Source organism: Somniosus microcephalus, chromosome 22 (assembly GCF_052327205.1).
Source record: "Somniosus microcephalus isolate GS21.2 chromosome 22, FLI_Smic_1.0, whole genome shotgun sequence".
Lineage (NCBI taxonomy): Eukaryota > Metazoa > Chordata > Chondrichthyes > Squaliformes > Somniosidae > Somniosus > Somniosus microcephalus.
The window spans coordinates 51575185-51595485 of NC_141008.1; the positions used below are offsets into that span (position 1 = coordinate 51575185).

Here is a 20301-nt window from a genome sequence, read left to right on the forward strand (position 1 = left end):
GCCTTCTTTAGTCCGTGCCTGATTGTAGTTTCTTTGCTCTTTAGGATGTATAATTGGAAGAAAGGGAGTGTGAACTGTGACCTATGACCCGTGCGGGTCTGGGTTTGTGACAGGGGCCGGGGAAATGGCGGAGGGAGGGAGGCAGTGAGCGGGGCCCTTTCCAGCATGAAACACCGGCCTCACAATGACAGGTAACCACCCGAGAAATCATTATAAACAACAAAAAATAAACCACTCTGGGGTTAATTGGGAACTTGTCCCCGGACTTTGCATTAGTTTTTATGTTTGTTGTTCACTTTGGGTTGCAGATGATGTGAATGTCTGATGAGAGGCCTTGTCTGTGGTTTTTTTTGTGTGTTTACCTTGGGTTAACTCGGCCCTTTGCTTTGGAGAACATATTTTATACTGTTACAAGCTGCGATATTTTTTCGCCCGTGAACTTGCATTTATATCAAGTCCTCAGGACGTCCCAAAGCGCTGCACAACCAATAGAAAGAAAGACTTGCATTTCTATAGCGCCTTTCACGACCACTGGACGTCTCAAAGCGCTTTACAGCCAATGAAGTACTTCTGGAGTGTAGTCACTGTTGTAAGACGGGGCCTCGGTTTAACGTCTCATCCGAAAGATGGCACTTCTGACAAGGCAGCACTGCAGTGTTAGCCTAGATTTATGTGCTTAAGTCCCTGGAGTGGAACTTGACCCCACAACCTTCTGACTCAGAGAGAAGAGTGCTACCCACTGAGCCACAGCTGACCCCTATGAACTACTTTTGAAGTGTAGTCACTGTTATGCAGTGAAATGTGGCAGCCAATTTGTGTATAGCAAGCTCTTTCCCTCCGCACCCCCCCCCCCCCTCACAGCAAATGAGATCAATGACAAGATAATCTATTTTTGGTGTTATTGGTTGAGCAAAGAATGTTGGGCAGGACTTGGGATCTTTTGCTGCCCAGTTAAACAGGAAAATAGAATTTTGGGTTAATGTCTCATCCAAATGACAGCACCACTGACAGTGCAGCACTCCCTCAGTACTGCATTAAAGTGTCAGTCTAGATTGTGTGATCTGGAGTGGGTCTTAAACCCCTTCTGAGTTAGATGAGAGTGCTACCCACTGAGCCAAGGTTGACAATATCACGATGATGTGTTCCAAAAGAATGTGTTTATGGTTTTATAAAAAGAAGATTCCTTGAATAGATGTATGATCTTACACCTAGCAACTAGAGCCCAGATTCTTTTGTGGGAGTTGGTTGCCTGTCATTGGAGCACAGACCCACAACAAAACAGGATAAAGTTAAGTTTGTATAATTTGTACAAAGTTAATGTGCAACCAGTATCAAGTAGTGTGGACAGATGCAAATTGGACTCCTATTCTGTTTGTGACCATAAATCAGGACAAGCTGTGCCTGCAGTGTCTCTGGTGCCTCCTAGAGCCAGTTAGCAGCCTCGGAAGAGGCTATGCACCTGCCCTCTTAGCGGCAGCAATCTAAGGTGATGAAAGGGGATAGCTTATCCAAAGTTCCTCCTCTGATAAATTGTAAAGTGAGCTACCGTGCTGGAATTAATGCACTGTTTTGGTTTTTAATTTTATAGGAGACATTCAAGCCAGAGCTTTGGAGCACTGCACAGACCAGGGACCCTGAACAGCCAGGCAGGAGGAGGAGCTGAAATGCAGAAGGAATTTGTCACCGTGCACACGGGTGTCGGCCAGCTCCACACACAGCCACTCAATGGAACTGTGGGGGAAAGTGCGGCTTCACATCCTGCTTTATTTGTGGGGACTCCAGAGAGCGTGTCGCGTCCTTCCAAAGCAGGGGAAGTTCAAATACAGATGGACGCATCCGAAGATCAGAGCAGCAGACTTGGGGCAGGTGCCCAGCACTCAAACTCTTCACATTCACACTCGCACTTGCATTCTCATGCCAGAGTGGAGGGCCCTGCTGGAGAAAGGTCTGAACTAGATGACCGGGAACCCAACAGCTCAATCTCAGAACTTCGGTACATCTTTCTGTGGCTTCAGAAGAGTCTTCCGTACATTGTCATCATTTGTGCCAAACTGGTTTTCCAGCACGCACTAGGTATGAGAAACATTTCAGAAGCACGGTTTAACTTGTGGGTGTTTTTTTTAAGAATTGAAGAGCGTATTGAATCCTTTTGTTCAGCAGCCCTGAGTTTCCAATGTCATTCCCTGGTCTCCTGCGGTGGGAGACCAGGCGACTGGACCCCCGGCGGGATTTTGGGGCCGTTCTCTTTTTTTAGAGCTTTAAAAATGAGGTGAAAGCAGTTTGTAACACAGGTATTCAGCAATGTCACCAGGTGATACTTGGGTTGGTAAAGGCACTGCTCGGTGTGGCACTGAGCCACACAGACCAGAAAGCTTCCTGGTTCAATTCCCACGCTGTGCTGAATGAGCTATTCTCACTTGGGGAACCGGTAAGGGTGCTACAATTTGTTTCCATGCCCCAGGCTAGGAAAGGGAAAAGTTGGCTATGGTTCCCATCCCGACCACTAGAAGTGATACTTACCCACATAAAAATAAAAGACTTGCATTTGTATAGCAACCACCAGATGTCCCAAAGCACTCCCTCAGCACTGCACTGGAGTGTCAGCCTAGATTTTGTGCTCCAGTCTCTGGAGTGGGGCTTGAACCCACAACCTTCTGACTCTGAGGTGAGGGTGCTACCCACTGAGCCACAGCTGACAAACTAATTTTCTAGCAAGTACAAGGTTCTTTTTGGCCGTGATAGCCCATGGTTAAATAGCCTCCCAACACTCACTGTCTTGCCTCATACCTGAAGAATGCACACATGGGCAAGATACAAGAGTGTAGCCAGCACCTGTGGAACTGCAGTTCAGCAGGAGGTGATGCCTTCAGGAGAAGAGGAGAGAAAACTGAGGGGTGGGGAGTCCCAAAAGGACTTGTAAAATTGAGTCCTTTGCATATGCTTTGAAGATGTCCAGCCAGTCCCTGTGCTTGCAATTCCTTTTGGAAGGGGCTACTTTTAAAATTGCTGCACGTATGGTTTTTGCTCCCCTGAATTTAAATGGTGCTGCTTTTACCTCCAAAAGCCACTAACTGTGCCCTTCCCCATTTGAAGCAGGTTCACAGGTGCTTGAGCTTTTGCGTCACAGGACTAAGTAGAAAGCCACAAATACACTGAACATGTGGAGTAGCAACAGGTGTCACTGGAGCCATTAAGATTCACTCTGAATGACTTGTTATTTGCTCCTTTTTACCCATTTTCCTCTCTCTGTTGCTAGGGTACAGTCCCACAGGTGCTGGGCACTTTCTAGTATCTTGGCAAGTGGCTGTGCTTTATGTACAAGTCTAGGCAGTGTTTGCTGTCCAGGTCTAGGCAGTGATTCTGTCCTAAGCCAACATCCACAGTCGTTCACTTTCTAGCAAGGAGTCAATAGCTGCAGAACCCCTGGCTCTTTCCAGCAGGAGTCATTAGACAGGTGAGAGGCAAGGCCCTCTCTCTTTTGAGCAGAGGTCATTGGACAGAGATGAGAGGCAGGACCTCTGGCTGATTTTTCCCCTACACATTGACCTTCTGATCTGCATGTCTGTTGCACATTTCTATCCCCAGCGCCATCCGAAGAGCTCTGCTCACAATTTTCAACAAGCCTGATTTTAGTTGTTTTGTAATGGCAGTGAGTCCAGCTGATTGCTGAAATGGGCGGTTCTTTAACATGGATAAATCTGTTTGTTGGAAAGTCAGCAAAAGATTTTCTGTAAACTTACAACATTTGATAGCAGAATTTCTGAAACGTACAGAGCCGCAGATTCCCGTTTACAATTACACATCAGTTTATTAACCGGCTGTTATTCCCCGACTCTAAAATATAAACCAGCTTCAGGAAACAGCTTGCAGAATTCCAGAATCTTTCTGCCCAGTGGGATGATGTGGGGCAGAAAACAGTCTGGTGAGGGGCGGAGGGTAGAGAAAGAAAATTTGGGGGTAAATCTAATTTAAAAGATAAACCCAACAATACGACTGCTTATAGCATGCATCAGTCTCTCGTGAATCCTATTCCATTCCTGGCTCTGGCTATGTGAACTCGCAAGTACCAAAAAAAAAGTTACATTTTTATTCCGTGATCTTCAGCCAGTTAATGTAAAAGCTAGCCAGATGTAGCCTGTACTTCTGGTCACTCACTAAACAACCTTTTCAAAAGCCAAGAAACCAAGGCGAAAGGCCAAGGCCCATAGTCCAGGACAACGGAGAGATTACGATGAGGGAAATCCAGCTTTCAACACAGCGCAGATGCAGGGAGGAGGAAAAGTGTGCAGGGCAGTGTCTTCAGAACTCTGGAGGAAAAGAGGAAAGCTTTCGAGGTGGAGGCAGGAAATGTTGCGATGCAGGGAGAGGTGACGTAAGGATTGTGTTCACCAAGAATTTGCTAATGCTGACTTGGACACAAGGAGTGCCATCATTTTACAGTGTTGGGATTGTATCAAATCAACTGGCCATAATGAGTTACAATTTAAGTGATAGAAAATTGAAATGATTGTCTTCTCAAAGCAGCAGACTTGATTTTAATATTGGATGCTCATTCAATCTACTTAAATATCCACATTTGCGCCAGGTGAATTCATGGAAGTGAGCAAATGCCCTTCAGGAATATAAATGTTGCAAGTGGAAACCCTACTGCAACAAAGAGTTTGAGATTTGGACAACTCCCTAAGATTTACTTGAAATTGAAATCTTTGTAGGATAAAAAAAACTCGCTTGGACAGGGCACACTGCTGTAACGGGACAATTATAATCAGACCTCTCAATTATTACAGACTCGTGGGTTTGTCTTAATCAAAGGTTGAGATCCTGTATCAAGCACAATCAATCTTGAGTGTTTCCTAATAAAATTGGTACATAATCCTAAATTTTGAGTATCTGCATACTTGGTGTCTTCCATCCCTTGTTGTGTTCGATAGTTTCAGACTGTTGGTTATTGGCAGCCTGGGAGCAGACGTTTTCAGTAGAAGTCTCAGTAATGTTGCGGTATGAATGGGAGTGGCAGGCTGTTGACAGCACTTTCTGTTCGTGTTGTCGCATCAGGCAATTGTCTACAAAATGTCTTGCTCCCAGGTTACCTCTTAACCTACAGTTGCATTTATATAGCGCCTTTCATAACCTCAGGACGCCCAAAGCGTTTTACAGCCAATGAAGTACTTTATGAAGTGTAGTTACTGTCGTAATGTAGGAAACGCGGCAGCCAATTTGCAACACCGCAAGCTCCCACAAACAGCAATGTGATAATAACCAGATAATTTGTTTTTTATTGATGTTGGTTGAGGGATGAATATTTTCCAGGACACCGGGGAGAATTCACCTTCAAAATAGCGTTGTTTACATCCACCCGACAGGGCCTTGGTTTACCATCTCATCTTTTATAACAGATAACAGATATTGGATAGAGAACTGGTTGGCAGACAGAAAGCAAAGAGTTGGAATAAACGGCTCTTTTTCCGAGTGGCAGGCAGTGACTAGTGGGGTACCGCAGGGATCGGTCCTTGGACCCCAGCTATTCACAATATATATTAATGATCTGGACGAGGGAACTAGATGTAATATCTCCAAGTTTGCAGACGACACACAGCTGGGTGGGCGTGTGTGCTGTGAGGAGGATGCCGAGAAACTCCAGGATGATTTGGACAGGTTGGGTGATTGGGCAGAAGCATGGCAGATGCAATATAATGTGGATAAATGCGAGGTTATCCACTTTGGTGTCAAAAACAAGAAGGCAGATTATTATCTGAATGGCAATAGATTGGGAGAAGGTGAAGTGCAACGAGACCTGGGCGTCCTTGTGCACCAGTCGCTGAAGGTAAGCATGCAGGTGCAGCAGGTGGTTAAGAAGGCAAATGGTATGTTGGCCTTCATAGCGAGAGGGTTTGAGTACAGGAACAAGGATGCCTTGCTGCAGTTGTACAGGGCCTTGGTGAGACCACATCTTGAGTATTGTGTGCAGTTTTGGTCGCCTTATCTGAGGAAGGATGTTCTTGCCATGGAAGGAGTGCAGCGAAGATTCACTAGGCTGATACCTGGAATGGCAGGAATGACGTATGAGGAGAGATTGGGTCGATTGGGCTTGTACTCGCTGGAGTTTAGAAGAATGAGAGGGGATCTCATCGAAACTTATAAAATTCTAACAGGACTAGACAGACTAGTTGCAGGAAGGATGTTCCCGATGGTCGGGGAGTCCAGAACCAGGGGTCACAGTCTAAGGATAAGGGGTAAGCCATTTAGGACAGAGATGAGGAGGAATTTCTTCACCCAGAGAGTGGTGAACCTGTGGAATTCTCTACCACAGAAGGCAGTAAAGGCCAATTCATTAAATATATTCAAGAAGGAGTTGGATATATTTCTTAAGGCTAAAGGGATCAAGGGATATGGGGAGAAAGCAGGGACAGGGTACTGAATTTGGATGATCAGCCATGATCGCATTGAATGGCGGAGCAGGCTCGAGGGGCCGAATGGCCTACTCGTGCTCCTATCTTCTATGTTTCTATGTTAAAACACACTAACTAGGAACAACTGAGATGCGCAAGTATCTTGATGTCTCCCTTTTAGCTTGTTTAGGTTTATATCACAGTTCAGATGAATATTCCCACCCCCTCCCACCTGCTTAAGTAGAGTTTTTTATTAACAAAATTCCACTCCAGTCAATCACAACTGTTTTTTGTTCTGTTAGGTATTGCAGTCGGTGTTGGACTGTGCGTAACTTTCCTTTATGCAAACAAGATAATTATAAATCAGGTATTCATACAGGTAGGTTTCTTTTATTTAAAAACATTTTGCCAGTTTTCCTCCCTCTGCTCCTGAAGCCATTGCCTTCTTTCTAGGATGAGTTTCCAATGTCTCCTTGCACACGTCATTATTCACACGCGAGTTTACATAGGATTACATAGAAAATACAGCACGGAAACAGGCCATTCGGCCCAACCAGTCCATGCCCGCGTTTATGCTCCACTCGAGCCTCCTCCTGTCTTTCTTCATCTAATTACCAGCATAACCCTCTATTCCCTTCTCCCTCATATACTTATCTAGCTTCCCCTTAAATGCATCTATACTATTCGCTACAACCATTACCTGTGGTAGCGAGTTCCACATTCTCACCACTCTCTGGGTAAAGAAGTTTCACCTGAATTCCCTTTTTGATTTCTTGGTGACTATCTTATATTGATAGCCTCTAGTTATGCTCTTCCCCACAAGTGGAAACATTCTCTCTGTATCCACTCTATCAAAACCTTTCATAATTTTAAAGACACCTATTGGGTCACCCCTCCGCCTTCTCTTTTCAAGAGAAAAGAGACCCAGCCTGTTCATCCTTTCCTGATAGGTATACCCTCGCATTTCTGGTATCATCCTTGTAAATCATTTTTGCACCCTCTCGAGTGCCTCTATATCCTTTTTATAATATGACAACCAGAATTGTAGCCAATACTCTCTTAAGTGTGTTCGATGCAGGTTTATCCCAAGGCTGCCCTAGTGGCTCAGTTGGTAATTACACTGAGCTGGATAAAATTGGACAAGTCAGTAGTTCAGACAAAAATGCCCTGCATCATGGATTCCAGGTGGTAAATCCACTTGTTGCTGGTTAATAGCAGCATGGAATCTGATGTATATTAAATGTTGTACTGTTGTTCTTCGGGTTGAGCTTTACCGTGATGTGAACGATGCATGATAATCTCCTTGAACTGTGCAAATTCAGATTGAAAGTGATTCTTGTGCTTGTGTTTTTGTTTTAGGAGCGCCGCTCTATATTAGAGTGTGTCTGGTTGCTTGGGTTTCTAACAGCCTCCACTCTTCTCCTCTATGACACTTTCCAGTCCCAGTCACTCTTCTACAGGTATTTTTATATGCAATGCAAGTTACCAGAGAGAAAAAAAAAATGAGCTTCAAGTGAGGCTAGAGATTATTTTTTATACTTGCATGGGTAGCAGACTCCCAAACTAAAGCACTTAGTATTGTGTTGGTAAATTCCGTTTTAAGAAAGAGCTGGGCAGGTATTTAGTTGGGGTGAATTTGAAGGTTATATGGATAAATATGGCTAGAGATGGTTAATGACTGGGTTAGCAATAGTTCCCGAGCTACAGGCATTGTGGAACTGTCATACTCGTGAAAGCAAAGACAAATCGAATAGGTCGTAAGGTTAAATAGATATATTGGGGTTTTGGTCAGTGACTTTTTGGGGAGGGAGAGGGGGCAAGATGAAGCATTGCAGAATTTTTCTTTCAAGAAATTAAATAATTTGAGTAGAAACAGGGGGAAGTATGTGGAAGGAATGAGCTGGATGGGCTGAGTTCCTGATCTTGACCATGCTGTTAAGGGTGTCTCTGAAGGGAGTTCTTGCACTAACCCCACAGGACAGAGGGGGATGGGGTGGGGGAGTGGGTGGAGGTGAGGGAGGTATGTGGTTAAGTCAGCCTAGGTTTCCTTTGCACCTGAGTGGCCGTCACGAAAACAATATTGACAGCGGCCTGGATTTCAATTCCGAGCTTCTCCCTCAGCTGGGGACTGTTGCGAGGTTTAGGTGGGAGAGCAGAGGAGGAGGAACAATGCATGGTTTAATTGGACTCATGCCACTTAAATCGCAGCTCCTACTGGTTAACCATGAGAGAGACATTGATTTGTGGATTAGTCATGGCTCACACTGCTCCACTCCTGCAGGCAGGTGATTAGTAACAAGCTATTGGGAGAAGAAAAATGGAAAAGGGGGGGGCACAAAAAAATGTAATCTGGATTTACAATCGAACTGAATGCACAGACAAAATGTGAGGGCCAGTTTCATTTCAATAGAATAATGCTGGTGTTGATCCGGTGCTTGCTAACATTGAAACATCTTTTTTACATTAACTTTTGTGTAGACTAATGTGGCAACCAGTCTGCACCAGCAATGCAATGAATGATTCATCAGCTTCTTTTGCCTCAGCTTGCATTTATATAGCGTAGAAAAAAATGTCCCAGGGCACCAGAGGTGTCATCAGACAAAAATGGATGGGGGTTAGCTGTTTGAGGGATGTTGGCCAAGATTCCTATTAACAAACGGTTTCTCTGTACTTGGAGGGAACCAAACGTGATATTTAATTCTCAGTTTAAAAAAAAATGTAACTCTATGAAAAGCAAATTAAAAGACCCCATGAATGAGTCACAGGATCTCACTTTACTCTGACACTTTAAATGACATTTACATTACAGTGAGGTGAAATTGATTCAGACCCGATGATTCACTTTTCTGTGTAAGCATGAACCAGTTAGAATTAAATTTATTAATTCTTAGTAACAGAACCAGACTGAACTACGATTTTTAAATTCAGTGCAAATAGCATTTGAGAAATTGAAAATTTACTGCTTTTCCTTTGCAGCTTAATCTTCCTGCATCCCAGTGTCGATCCCGTCGGATTCTGGGATGTGCTGTGGATCGTGGGAACTGCAGACTTCATATTGAAGTTCCTCTGTATGGGGTTCAAGTGCCTTGTCCTGTTGGTGCCTTCACCACTGATGTCGTTCAAGTCCAGGGTAAGGATTACATAGGATATACAGCACAGAAACAGGCCATTCGGCCCAACCAGTCCTTGCCGGCATTTATGCTCCACTCGAGCCTCCTCCTGTCTTTCCTCATCTAAATATATCAGCATAACCCTCTATTCCCTTCTCCCTCATATACTTATCTAGCCTCTCCTTAAATGCATCTATACTATTTGCCTCAACCACTCCCTGTGGTAGCAAGTTCTGCATTCTAACCACTCTCTGGGTAAAGAAGTTTCTTCTGAATTCCCCATTGGATTTCTTGGTGACTATCTTACATTGATGGCCTCTAGATTTGCTCTTCTCCACAAGTGGAAACACTCTCTCTGTATCTACTCTATCAAAACCTTTCATAATTTTAAAGACCTCTATTAGGTCACCAATCTGAGTTTGTGCTAGTTTAGACCCTGAATCAGCAAACATGTATGAAAAAAATCCACATTTAAAAGTCACCAACTTCTCCTTGAAGTACCGACTTTCTGCTGCTAATGCACTTTGGTTACTTTCAAACGACATCTACTGAGAGGAGGAAAATCTTAGCAGATTGTAATTTATGGCATTTTTCTGAACTATGTTTCATCAGTGCTTAATTCTATCTTTTTAACCACTATTTGTTTTATCGGGACAATACTCCTTTAAGCTGGCAGCATCAAGATGCATTTTGAATATGCTGTCCCTTTTCAAAAGGTTCTCCGCTGACTGGGAGAATACAAACTTTACTTTGCTCCCTGCTTTCTGGACAGGATGCTCTTGAGTTAGCCATGAGGAACTGCTTGGTTTTTCGGGAAATGGGGAACGGATGGAGCTTTTAAGCTTAGCAAGCAGTACACGTTTTTTTACTTTCTTGCTAATGTTCTTGCCTTCCCTCCAGTGCTAAAGTTATTCATACCATGCTGCAGTATGTTTTCATGGGTGCTGGGCATGCCCCCACACCTTGCCCAAGTAGCCCTAATTCATGTCTAAGTTTTGATGGTAAATGGTGGCAGGCGATTTGACTGCAGAAGCATCATAGCTGAGCTCAATAATCCTGCCATTATCCACCCTCCAGCGCATGCTCACTTCCAGCAGGGATTATTGGATAGTGATCAGGAGTGGCAACTTTTAATCCCGTCTCTAACCCGGGGTGGCAAAGCCAGTTGTAACACCCTGACACTGCCTTGTCTGAGGCCAGCTAATTTGGCATTGGCAGGGAATTAAACCTGGAACCTTGCTAGTCTATGGCTCAGCTGCTCACTGGGTGAACACACCGAGCTTAGCAACTTCACTCCTTTGCATGAACATGGTTGCTTACAAAAAAACCCCTACCGTAGAATTTTCTTTTCCTCTCATCTTCCTTCTTCCTTTTGGTGGGAGGACGTTCGGCTCTTGTCTCGTTCCTGTCCGCCCTCCTCCACAGGCAGAATTGCTTTCCAGTGTAAATGCACCTTCAGTCTTGTACCTCCACCTTTAATTAACCTCAGCAATCGGCATACCTTCAAACGACTACACGGTTTTAACACTTATCATAAGTAGCTCAGCATACTGACTGACTCATCATGTATCAAACCCAAATAGTCTCGGTGGGGGAAAACTTCAATGTCTTCGAATTAACTAGAAAGAAAGACTTGCATTTATGTAGCACTTTTCACAACCTCCAGATGTCCTAAAGCGCTTTACAGCCAATTACGTACTTTTGAAGTGTAGTCACTGTTGTAATGTAGAAAACGTGGCAGCCAATTTGCACACAGCAAGATACCGCAAACAGCAATGTGATAATGACCAGATAATCTGTTTGTCATGTTAGTTGAAGGATAAATATTGGCCAGGACACCGGGGAGAAGTCCCCTGCTCTTCTTGGAAATAGTGCCATGGGATCTTGGGCTGACGGGATCTTGGGCTGAAGGGACCTCGGTTTAACGTCTCCTCCGAAAGATAGCACTTCCAACAGTGTAGCATTCCCTCAGTACTAGTAACCAAGATGATCTTGTACATGTTTCTATGTAGGTGACATTGCTCAGCCCGTGAGGCAATGCTGCTCATGTACAGTTTGACAGCACTCAGAAGGGTGGTCCTAGATGGGCTAACGGTAGCCTGTACTGGTTAGCTGTATGGCTTTAGCTGGTAGTATGCCTGCACACACTTGGGAGTCCTAAACCGTGGCTCTATGAACCTGTGCCTAAGCTCTCTGGACTTAGCTAAATATGGTTTGTCCCCCTGGGGATAGAGTGTGCACACCTTGTAGGGCAAACAGACATTTTACAGGTGTAGATCTCTCAGTAGCTTGAAGTCTCTGGGTGATTTGTTTCAGCACTTGGCTGACCAAACACAAAACTCCCTTGATCAGAGACACCTGCTTGAAAGTGCTCATACCGTGTCTGTATACATCAGGTGAGGACGGGATTGTGCTTCCTTCTGGTGCCTCCTGCAGTCGAACAGCCTGTCGGCACGCACTGTCTGGGCTCACGCATGAAGAACGGCCATTTGGATGATGTATGAACGAGCTGCAATTCGCTGCTTGAGGATGGGCGGGGGGTTTTAGCTGGCCATGGGTGGGGAAGAGTATGTATGTTAACTTTCCATCTGTGGATCTCTGGTATTGCTATAAAGAACTCGGTGACTTCACAATGCAAGCCGTCAAACCCTGACCTACCTGGGATTGTGATGGCGTGGCTGAGGGTGTAGAACTGAATTACACACTGAGCCTGAAATGCGTACACCAGCAGCGCGACAATGCTTCCCAAAGACTTTGTCAGTTTATTTCTGACACTGTTCATGCTGCAGCTGAGCCTGATACTCATGTTCCACTGTATAGCTGTAACCTTCAAAAACGAGCAGTTCGCTTGGCAGCCTCCCACCTGCGGTAATTTACAGAGCAGTTGGTTGTTAAATATTTCCAACTATATACAGGTAATTTAACTCTCTCAAAAAAAGACAACCATGTTTACTAGCATTTATAAAATTCTCTGGTATTTCCCTCTGTACCTTTTTATCTTTAAACTAGCAACACATGCATAACTAATAATCCCTGAGGGCCACCCCCCCCCCCGTGATTGCCTTGATGTTTTTAGTACTGGAAAGATCCCCCCTCCCCAGTTCAGTCCTGAGCTCGTGATGTTGGGTGCTCAGTGTTAGGGATGAGTCAGCAGGAGCCATGTATTTGGCCTCGCTGGCTGTGGGCAAGGCAGTGGGGACAAAAACCAGTCGGGGTCCCTGTGATCTTTGCTAGGAAGAGTTCCGGCTAAAGATAGGGTGTCCGGATGGGCCGACACCAATTATTCAGTGTTTAGGTAGACATGTGGGAATAGGTGGAAAGTTGGAAGAGATTTTAAAAGGATAGCCATTTTATCGGAAGAGGGGGAGGGGAAACAGCAAGTTAAGTCAACATAACTTGGTTATCGGAAGTGGCTAATAAGTTTGTACATTTTATATAATTCCTTTACCTCTCTAATTATTCCTGTCTGCTGCGTTATTAGAATGAAAACAATGCACTTGGAGACTGTTGTCAGGGATACACTTCACATTCTGAAACTGGTAGCTTTCAGAATGCTGTGTGGCCTCCGATGCAGGGTTACGGATCAGGGGTAAATGTGCTGCAGCAGAGCTGCCAATTACTTTCAGCATTTGATATTTTGTGGATGACGTGCTGGAAGCTTTGTTTAATTTTGTGTGTACCTGTTTAGCGAAGAATTGTTGTTTGTAGAATTTGCATTGCAATTATTTAACATGCTTATTGTTTGCAAAGGGCTTGTGTTTTTAATTTGTGCTGTCCTGTTCCATGGAGATTCTCCGTTATGAGAGTGTAGGAGACCCTTTTTTTTTTCAGCAGTTGATCCAAATTGTGCTCCACTACTTTCTACACATCTTGATGCACCCATACGGCTCAGTGCACAACCTAGTGTGCTACTGAGCCACGCAGAGCAGGAAGGTCCAGGTTCAGACTGCTCTGTCCCGAGTTAGCTGAACTCTGGGCTCTTTTACAGTTGATTTGTGTTCTGGGAAATCAGCCAGCATTCCTGTTTTTGATCATTATCCACCAATCCCAGCTGACCCCATGGTCGAATAACTTGCCAACACTCCTTGTCCAAGGCCTTGTGAGTTCTGGAGGGCAGCCAGCACCTGTGGAAATGTACCTCCGTAATTACAAAGGGGCAAAATAAATGTGTATGTGTGTTTGTATCTATGTCTCTGTATTATCTGACTGCAGCATGTGTGTTTTTAAAAAAAAAAAAAAAACCCCAGCATATTTATAAACAGCTCCCACACCTGAAATGTGCTAAATGTAAACAATATGCTTAGAAATATTTAAAATTTCCTGTGGGGCTTAAAAAGACCCAACCTGACGTGACACACAAACCCATTAACGGTTCCGGGACATGGTCTGTCTCCTTGGTAACTGCCTCTGAGGAGCTTGACATTCCTTCTGTAAAATGCTAATTTGGGGTGGGGGGGGGATTGATACTTGAATGTTCTAGATCTCTTGACAATCCGACAACTTGGTTTTGTGTGTCCACCGTGGCTCAGTGGGTAGCATTCTCTCTCGCCTCTGAGTCAGAAGGTTGTGGGTTCAAGTCCCACTCCAGGAGACTTGAGCACATAAAGCTAGGCTGACACTCCAGTGCAGTGCTGAGGGAGTGCTGCACTGTTGGAGGTGCCGTCTTTGGGATGAGACGTTAAACAGAGGCCCTGTCTGCATTCTCAGCTGGATGTAAAAGATCCCATGACACTACAGGAAACTCTCTTTTAACCGGCACCTAAATATCCGGAAATCTCTCTTAACCAGCAAAATTCAGGAGTAGGTTCAGGTAAGTTTTACTATATATCAGTGGCCGTGTAACCGGGGTTCCTGCACCTGTGGCCGTGCAACAGGGACTCCTGGATCTGTGGCCATGTAACCGGGACTCCTGCACAAGTGCCGTGTAACCGGGGCTCCTGCACCTGTGGCCGTGTACGGGGCTCTCGTACCTTGGTAAGTATACTTCTCTGTAATCCGGACGTTTTGATCAACCGGCACCACGCCGGTCCCGTCGGTGCCGGATAAAAAAAAGAGTTTCCTGTATTTTGAGTAAGAGCAAGGGAGTTTCTCCCCAGTGTCCTGGCCAATATTTATCCCTCAATCAGCATTACTAAGAAAACAGATTATCTGGTTATTATCACATTGCCGTTTGTGGGAGCTTGCTGTGCGCAAAATGGCTGCCGCGTTTCCTATATTACAACAGTGGCTACACTTCAAAAGTACTTCATTGGCTGTAAAGCGCTTTGGGACATCCCGAGGTCATGACAGGCGCTATATAAAGGCAAGTCTTTCTTTTACTAGTGAAGAGACTGCAACACAGTCTCACCAGCATATGCTGATTTTCCCACAAATGTGGTAGCCCAAGAACACGCTGTCTGAAATCATGTTGATCCATTTAACATTTCAGCTGTGATATAATAATGCATAACAGATGAAAAAAGCCATTTCTAAAAATTATATGAGTGGATTTTCGAAGAAGAGCAGTTGAGTTCTCCCAGTGTCATGGTAAACATTTATCTCGCCACTAAAATTGTGTAATGGGCCATTTATCCCATTGATGTTTATGGGACCTCCATAAACTTGTCACAACAACTTGCATTTTATATTAGCACATCCCAAAACATTTCAGGGAGTCGTAATCAACCAAGAAGAAGGCTGCTGAACCAAAGGACATAATTAGGTGGGGGTGACCAAAAGCTTAGTGGAAATAGGTGGGTTTTAAGGAGGAGAGGAAGATGGAGGGATTTACAGAGGGAATTCCAGAGACCGAGACAGCTGAAGACACGGCCACCAATGGTGCAGCGAAGCGGGAGGGGGGGGGGGGGCGGGGGAGAAATGTGCAAAAAGCCAGAGGAACTAAGAGTTTGTGGAAGGTACAGAGGTGGGAAAGGGTGAATCCACGAGGATGAGAATGTTAAATTGGAGGCGTTGGGAGACTAGGAGCCAGTGTAAGGCAGCTAGGACAGGGGCGATAGTTTCTGCTGTAATTACACCAGTGATGCTGTTGTGTCTCTGTATTACATCTCCCCACTCCTCAGTCTGTACAGCAGAGAAACTCCTGTGCTCCAACCAACTCTGCTTCCCAAATTGCTGTGAGTTTTCCAATTTAACCATAAAGATTATAAAATAAAAGTACATATAAAAATACTCTACTTGATTTTAGTGTGCAATGCCACAGGAGATCGAGTAGTAAAGAATTAAGAATGGTGCATGCAGGTGTTACACTTTGTTGTAGATTTAAAATGAGCTTAAGAGGGAAAAAAGACATACGAACGTATATATAAGAATTAGGAGCAGGAGTAGGCCACTCGGCCCTTCGAGCCTGCTCCACCATTCAATAAGATCATGGCTGATCTGATTACTCCATATTCCCGCCTGCCCCCGATAACTTTTCACCCCCTTGCTTACCAAGAATCTATCTAGATTCCCCCACAAGAGGAAACATCCTCTCCACATCCACCCTGTCTGTTACTTAATGCTGGAAGGCTCTTTATCTGAAATTGAAACTGCCAAGCACTACAGTTTTCAAAGTTCCCAGATCAAAAACCAATTAAACTCTGCATGACCCTACCTTGTTTTTACTTAATGCATTAAAAGGATACCATTCCACCTTGGCGGCAGAAGAATAATACATTGTGCATTACATGGTGTAAAACTCCTGACCTTATAAAACCGTATATCATCTTTCTTTCTGTGAGCAATACCACAGGACTTCCATAAGAAATCTATCAAAAAGCGGCATCATTAGTGCATGTCCGCGTCACACTTGGTTACAGATGCAAAATAATCTTAAAATGCTGGGTGCTTCTGAGCTGCAGCCTAAAACTGATGGGCAGACTCCAATCTGCAAGTTTCCTGACCCAAGCAAGAGTCAAACCTGAGTGACTTCACATTGTTTGCTTATAGCAATTATAGGCCCGGATATTCCGGTCCCTACGGGTGTGTACGCGCTGTGTACCCACCCGTAGGGACATCGGAAATGCCGGTTTCAGGCGCGCACTGCGCATGCGCTGGGAACCGGCATTTCCGATCTGTCAAGAAAAATCTTGGCAGGGCCTCTGCGGGTGGAGAGTTCCGTTCCAACGCCCGCAGAAAACACTTCCAATTCTTGTGGCTGATAAAAGCAAGGCCTGCTTTTACCAGGATAAGAGTTGAAAAAAGTTTTTTAAAAAATTCCACTGATTTATCATTTAAAAATACTTTAAAGAAAGGTAAGTTTATTTTTAACCCTGTTAAAAACTTTAATTATTTTTTTCAAAAGTTTAAATTTTTGTTTAAAATAGTTAATTTATGTAATTTATAGTCATTTTAAAAATGTGATTTTTAAAGAAATGTATTTGAAGTTTTACTATGTTTTGGGGGTGATCTCTATTCATATATTTGCCAGGTCTTCCTGTCAAATCTATGAATGGAGATTCCTTCCTCTGATTGGCTCCCCATGGCCCACGTGATCCCAGGGACGCTGTGGACTGCCTGCGCCTCTGGGATACGTGGGCCCTGCACACCGGCAGTTTGGAGAGGCCCAGCAACGGAAGTCTGCGCCTAAATGTGTTTGCGTAAGTGTGTATATAGTAGTAGACTTGTCAGAACTTCCTTGATCTGCTTTAAATTAAAAAGTTCTTGGATATGCACTTGAAGTGCCGTAACCTACAGGGCTACAGACCAAGTGCTGGAAAGTGGGATTAGGGTGGATAGCTCTTTGTCGGCCAGCACAAACAAGATGGGTAGAATGGCCTCCTTTTGTGCTGTAAATTTCTATGATTTAGGAAGCAATGTGTTTTAGACCCGTTACCTTACTGATTTCATTACTGTAGAAGAGCAGATCTCAGTACTCAGTAATTACATTTGATTTAATAATTAAGGTTTAAAAAAAACCCGCCTCCAGCAGTTCACCAGAGGTGTAATCAAACAAAAAGGAGAGATGACTATATAAAGGTTATGGTGGGAGAGTGTGGGGATTATGGCAGGGCTTGAAATTTCATTATCAAGTTTGACTAATTGTGTTTTTCTTCAAAGGGTCAGTGGTATATGGTTATTGAAGAAGTGAGTCAGTTTCACCGATCGTTCATGCCCTTGCCAGTCTGGTCTCGGTACCTGATTGGTAATAAAGAATCAGATGGTGCTGTGATCTGGACTCTTGGTATTCTGCTAAGTTTGTTCTACCTCATACTCAAGGTAAGGGAAAAATATTAGCATATGCTGTTGTATTAAAAGAAAGACATCCAGTTATATAGCAAGTCTTTATATTGCCGCCTTATGTCTCAGAAACACCTCCAAGTGAAAAGATCACACGAATAGCAGTAAGGTGAATACCAAGTTAATGTTTTTGTTGTTGTTGGGGGCGGGGGGCGGGGGCGAAGGCGAATGTTGACCGGGCCACCCTATTCTTCAGCTTGTGCCTTAGGATCTTTAACATCCACGTGTACCAACATAGGCAAATGGTGACTTGATTTAATATCTTGTTTGAAGTACGGCACCTGCGAAAATGAAAAGAAAAGGAAGAACATGCATTTATATAGCACTTTTCCCGCCCTCAGGATGTCCCAAAGTGCTTTACAGCCAATGAAGTGCTTTTGAAGCGTAGACACTGTTGTAATAGAAACATAGAAAAATAGGAGCAGGAGCAGGCCATTTGGCCCTTCGAGCCTGTTCCGCCATTCAATATGATCATGGCTGATCCTCTATCTCAATACCATATTCCTGCTCTCTCCCCATACCCCTTGATGCCTTTTGTGTCTGGAAATCTATCTATCTCCGTCTTAAATATATTCAGTGACTTGGCCTCCACAGCCTTCTGTGGTAGAGAATTCCACAGATTCACCACCCTCTGAGTGAAGAAATTTCTCCTCATCTCAGTCCTAAATGTCCTACCCCGTATCCTGAGATTGTGACCCCTTGTTCTCGACCCCCCAGCCAGGGGAAACATCCTCCCTGCATCCAGTCTGTCCAGCCCTGTCAGAGTTTTATACTTTTCCACGAGATCCCCGCTCATTCTTCTAAACTCTAGTGAATACAGGCCTAGTCGACCCAATCTCTCCTCATACAACAGTCCTGCCATCCCAGGAATCAGTCTGGTGAACCTTCGCTGCACTCCCTCTATGGCAAGTATATCCTTTCTTAGGTAAGGAGACCAAAACTGCACACAGTACTCCAAGTGTGGTCTCACCAAGGCCCTGTATAACTCTAGTAAGACATCCTTGCTCCTGTACTCAAATCCTCTTGCAATGAAGGCCAACATACCATTTGCCTTCCTAACTGCTTGCTGCACCTGCATGTTTGCTTTCAGTGACTAGTGTACAAGGACACCCAGGTCCCTTTGTACATCAACATTTCCCAATCTATCACCATTTAAATAATACTCTGCCTTTCTGTTTTTCCTACCGAAGTGGATAACTTCACTTTTATCCACGTTATACTGCACCTGCCATGTATTTGCCCACTCACTCAACTTGTCTAAATCGCCTTGAAGCCTCTTTGCATCCTCCTCACAACTCACAATCCCACCTAGTTTTGTGTCGTCAGCAAACTTGGAAATATTACATATTAATGTAGGAAATGCGGCAGCCAATTTGCGCACAGCAAGCTCTCTCAAACGGCAATATGATAATGACCAGATAATCTGTTTGTGATGTTGGTTGAGGGATAAATATTGGCCAGGACACCGGGGGGAGAATGCCCCTGCTCTACTTCGAATAGCAATTCAGACAGTACTGCCCCACAGTATGAGCTGAGGTTGTGTGCCAACATCTTGGAATGGGGCTTGAAACCACTACCTTCTCATTTGGAGGGGAGACTTCTACCAACGAGGCCAAGCTGATGCTTGCGATAAGCTGCTGCTTCCATTTTTCATCTCCCCCGCCCCAATGGCCCAGTTGGTTAAAAGAGAAACAACTGATCATAGAACCCAGCAAGCCCCAGGTTTGATCCACAAATTGTGCTGAATTAGTTGATCTGAGCTGGGGTAGTGGTGGGGAGATCGCATTGGTCTCGGTTCCTGAGTTAGGCAGGAGAAAACTAGCCAGGTTACTGCTCCCAATTGCTATCCAGTGACCCCTGACACAGTGCAGGTGTGTGAAGAGCATAATAATTGAGATTTACCCAACACCACACCTCCCCATTCTTAAATGGTACGCATTAGTCCCCCTTAGCCAATTCGATTCCCTGAGTGTGGACATAACTTGCTCCCAGTCCTCTGCCAGTGCTATTAATAGGTGAGAGAGACTAGTGCTGGGTGGTGATCTCTCCTATTTCCCCACAGGTGGCAAGCTTCCAAATGAGTGTCTGCTGAGGCACAATCAAAGTTACATGAAAAATCACAGATCCCAGCTGGGTTGCTTGCTCATTGACTTGCTGTGCCAGCTTCCCCCCTCATAAGTTTCCAAATCTATGTTTATTTCAAAGAGCAAAAACCCAAACCAAGCTTCCTATTTTTGAAAAGCTACTACTGAAACTGATGCCACATTCTCAAAAGCCTAGGAATCATTGACGAGTGTGTAATTGAACACGTTCCTGGTGATTTCACAGACCGATATTTTTTTTAAAAAAAACAATCTTCACTCACTAGCCAACCTTGATAAAACCAGGCTGCCACTCTCTGTTGACATCTCTTCAAAAGGTGGTGACTTAAATCACCCAAATGTTAACTTATTTTTAATAACTGATATAATTTAACTAAGGCTTGTAAAAAAAATATACTTATTTGAAGCAATCCTTGCATTTTAATGCACCATTAGCATTAACTTTAATATTATTATTCATGGTTGGGAGGCCTGTATTTGTGC

The 20301-nt window shown here is 44.3% G+C and overlaps 1 protein-coding gene across 3 annotated transcripts in view; it reads left to right on the forward strand.

Annotated features, from left to right (window-relative positions):
* Window positions 1-20301, forward strand: part of rnft1 (ring finger protein, transmembrane 1) — a 28792-nt gene that overhangs the window by 580 nt on the left and 7911 nt on the right. Inside the window, exons 1-6 of one of the 3 annotated variants that reach the window (XM_085964706.1) lie at window positions 39-191; window positions 1589-2073; window positions 6692-6768; window positions 7749-7849; window positions 9366-9519; window positions 17537-17695. In XM_085964706.1, coding sequence (XP_085820832.1) covers window positions 166-191; window positions 1589-2073; window positions 6692-6768; window positions 7749-7849; window positions 9366-9519; window positions 17537-17695 — 1002 coding nt within the window. In that variant the 5' untranslated portion in view covers window positions 39-165. Of the gene's footprint in view, window positions 1-38; window positions 192-1321; window positions 1487-1588; window positions 2074-6691; window positions 6769-7748; window positions 7850-9365; window positions 9520-17536; window positions 17696-20301 lie in introns of those variants that run through there. The other 2 variants (XM_085964707.1, XM_085964705.1) reach the window with 2 other exon arrangements.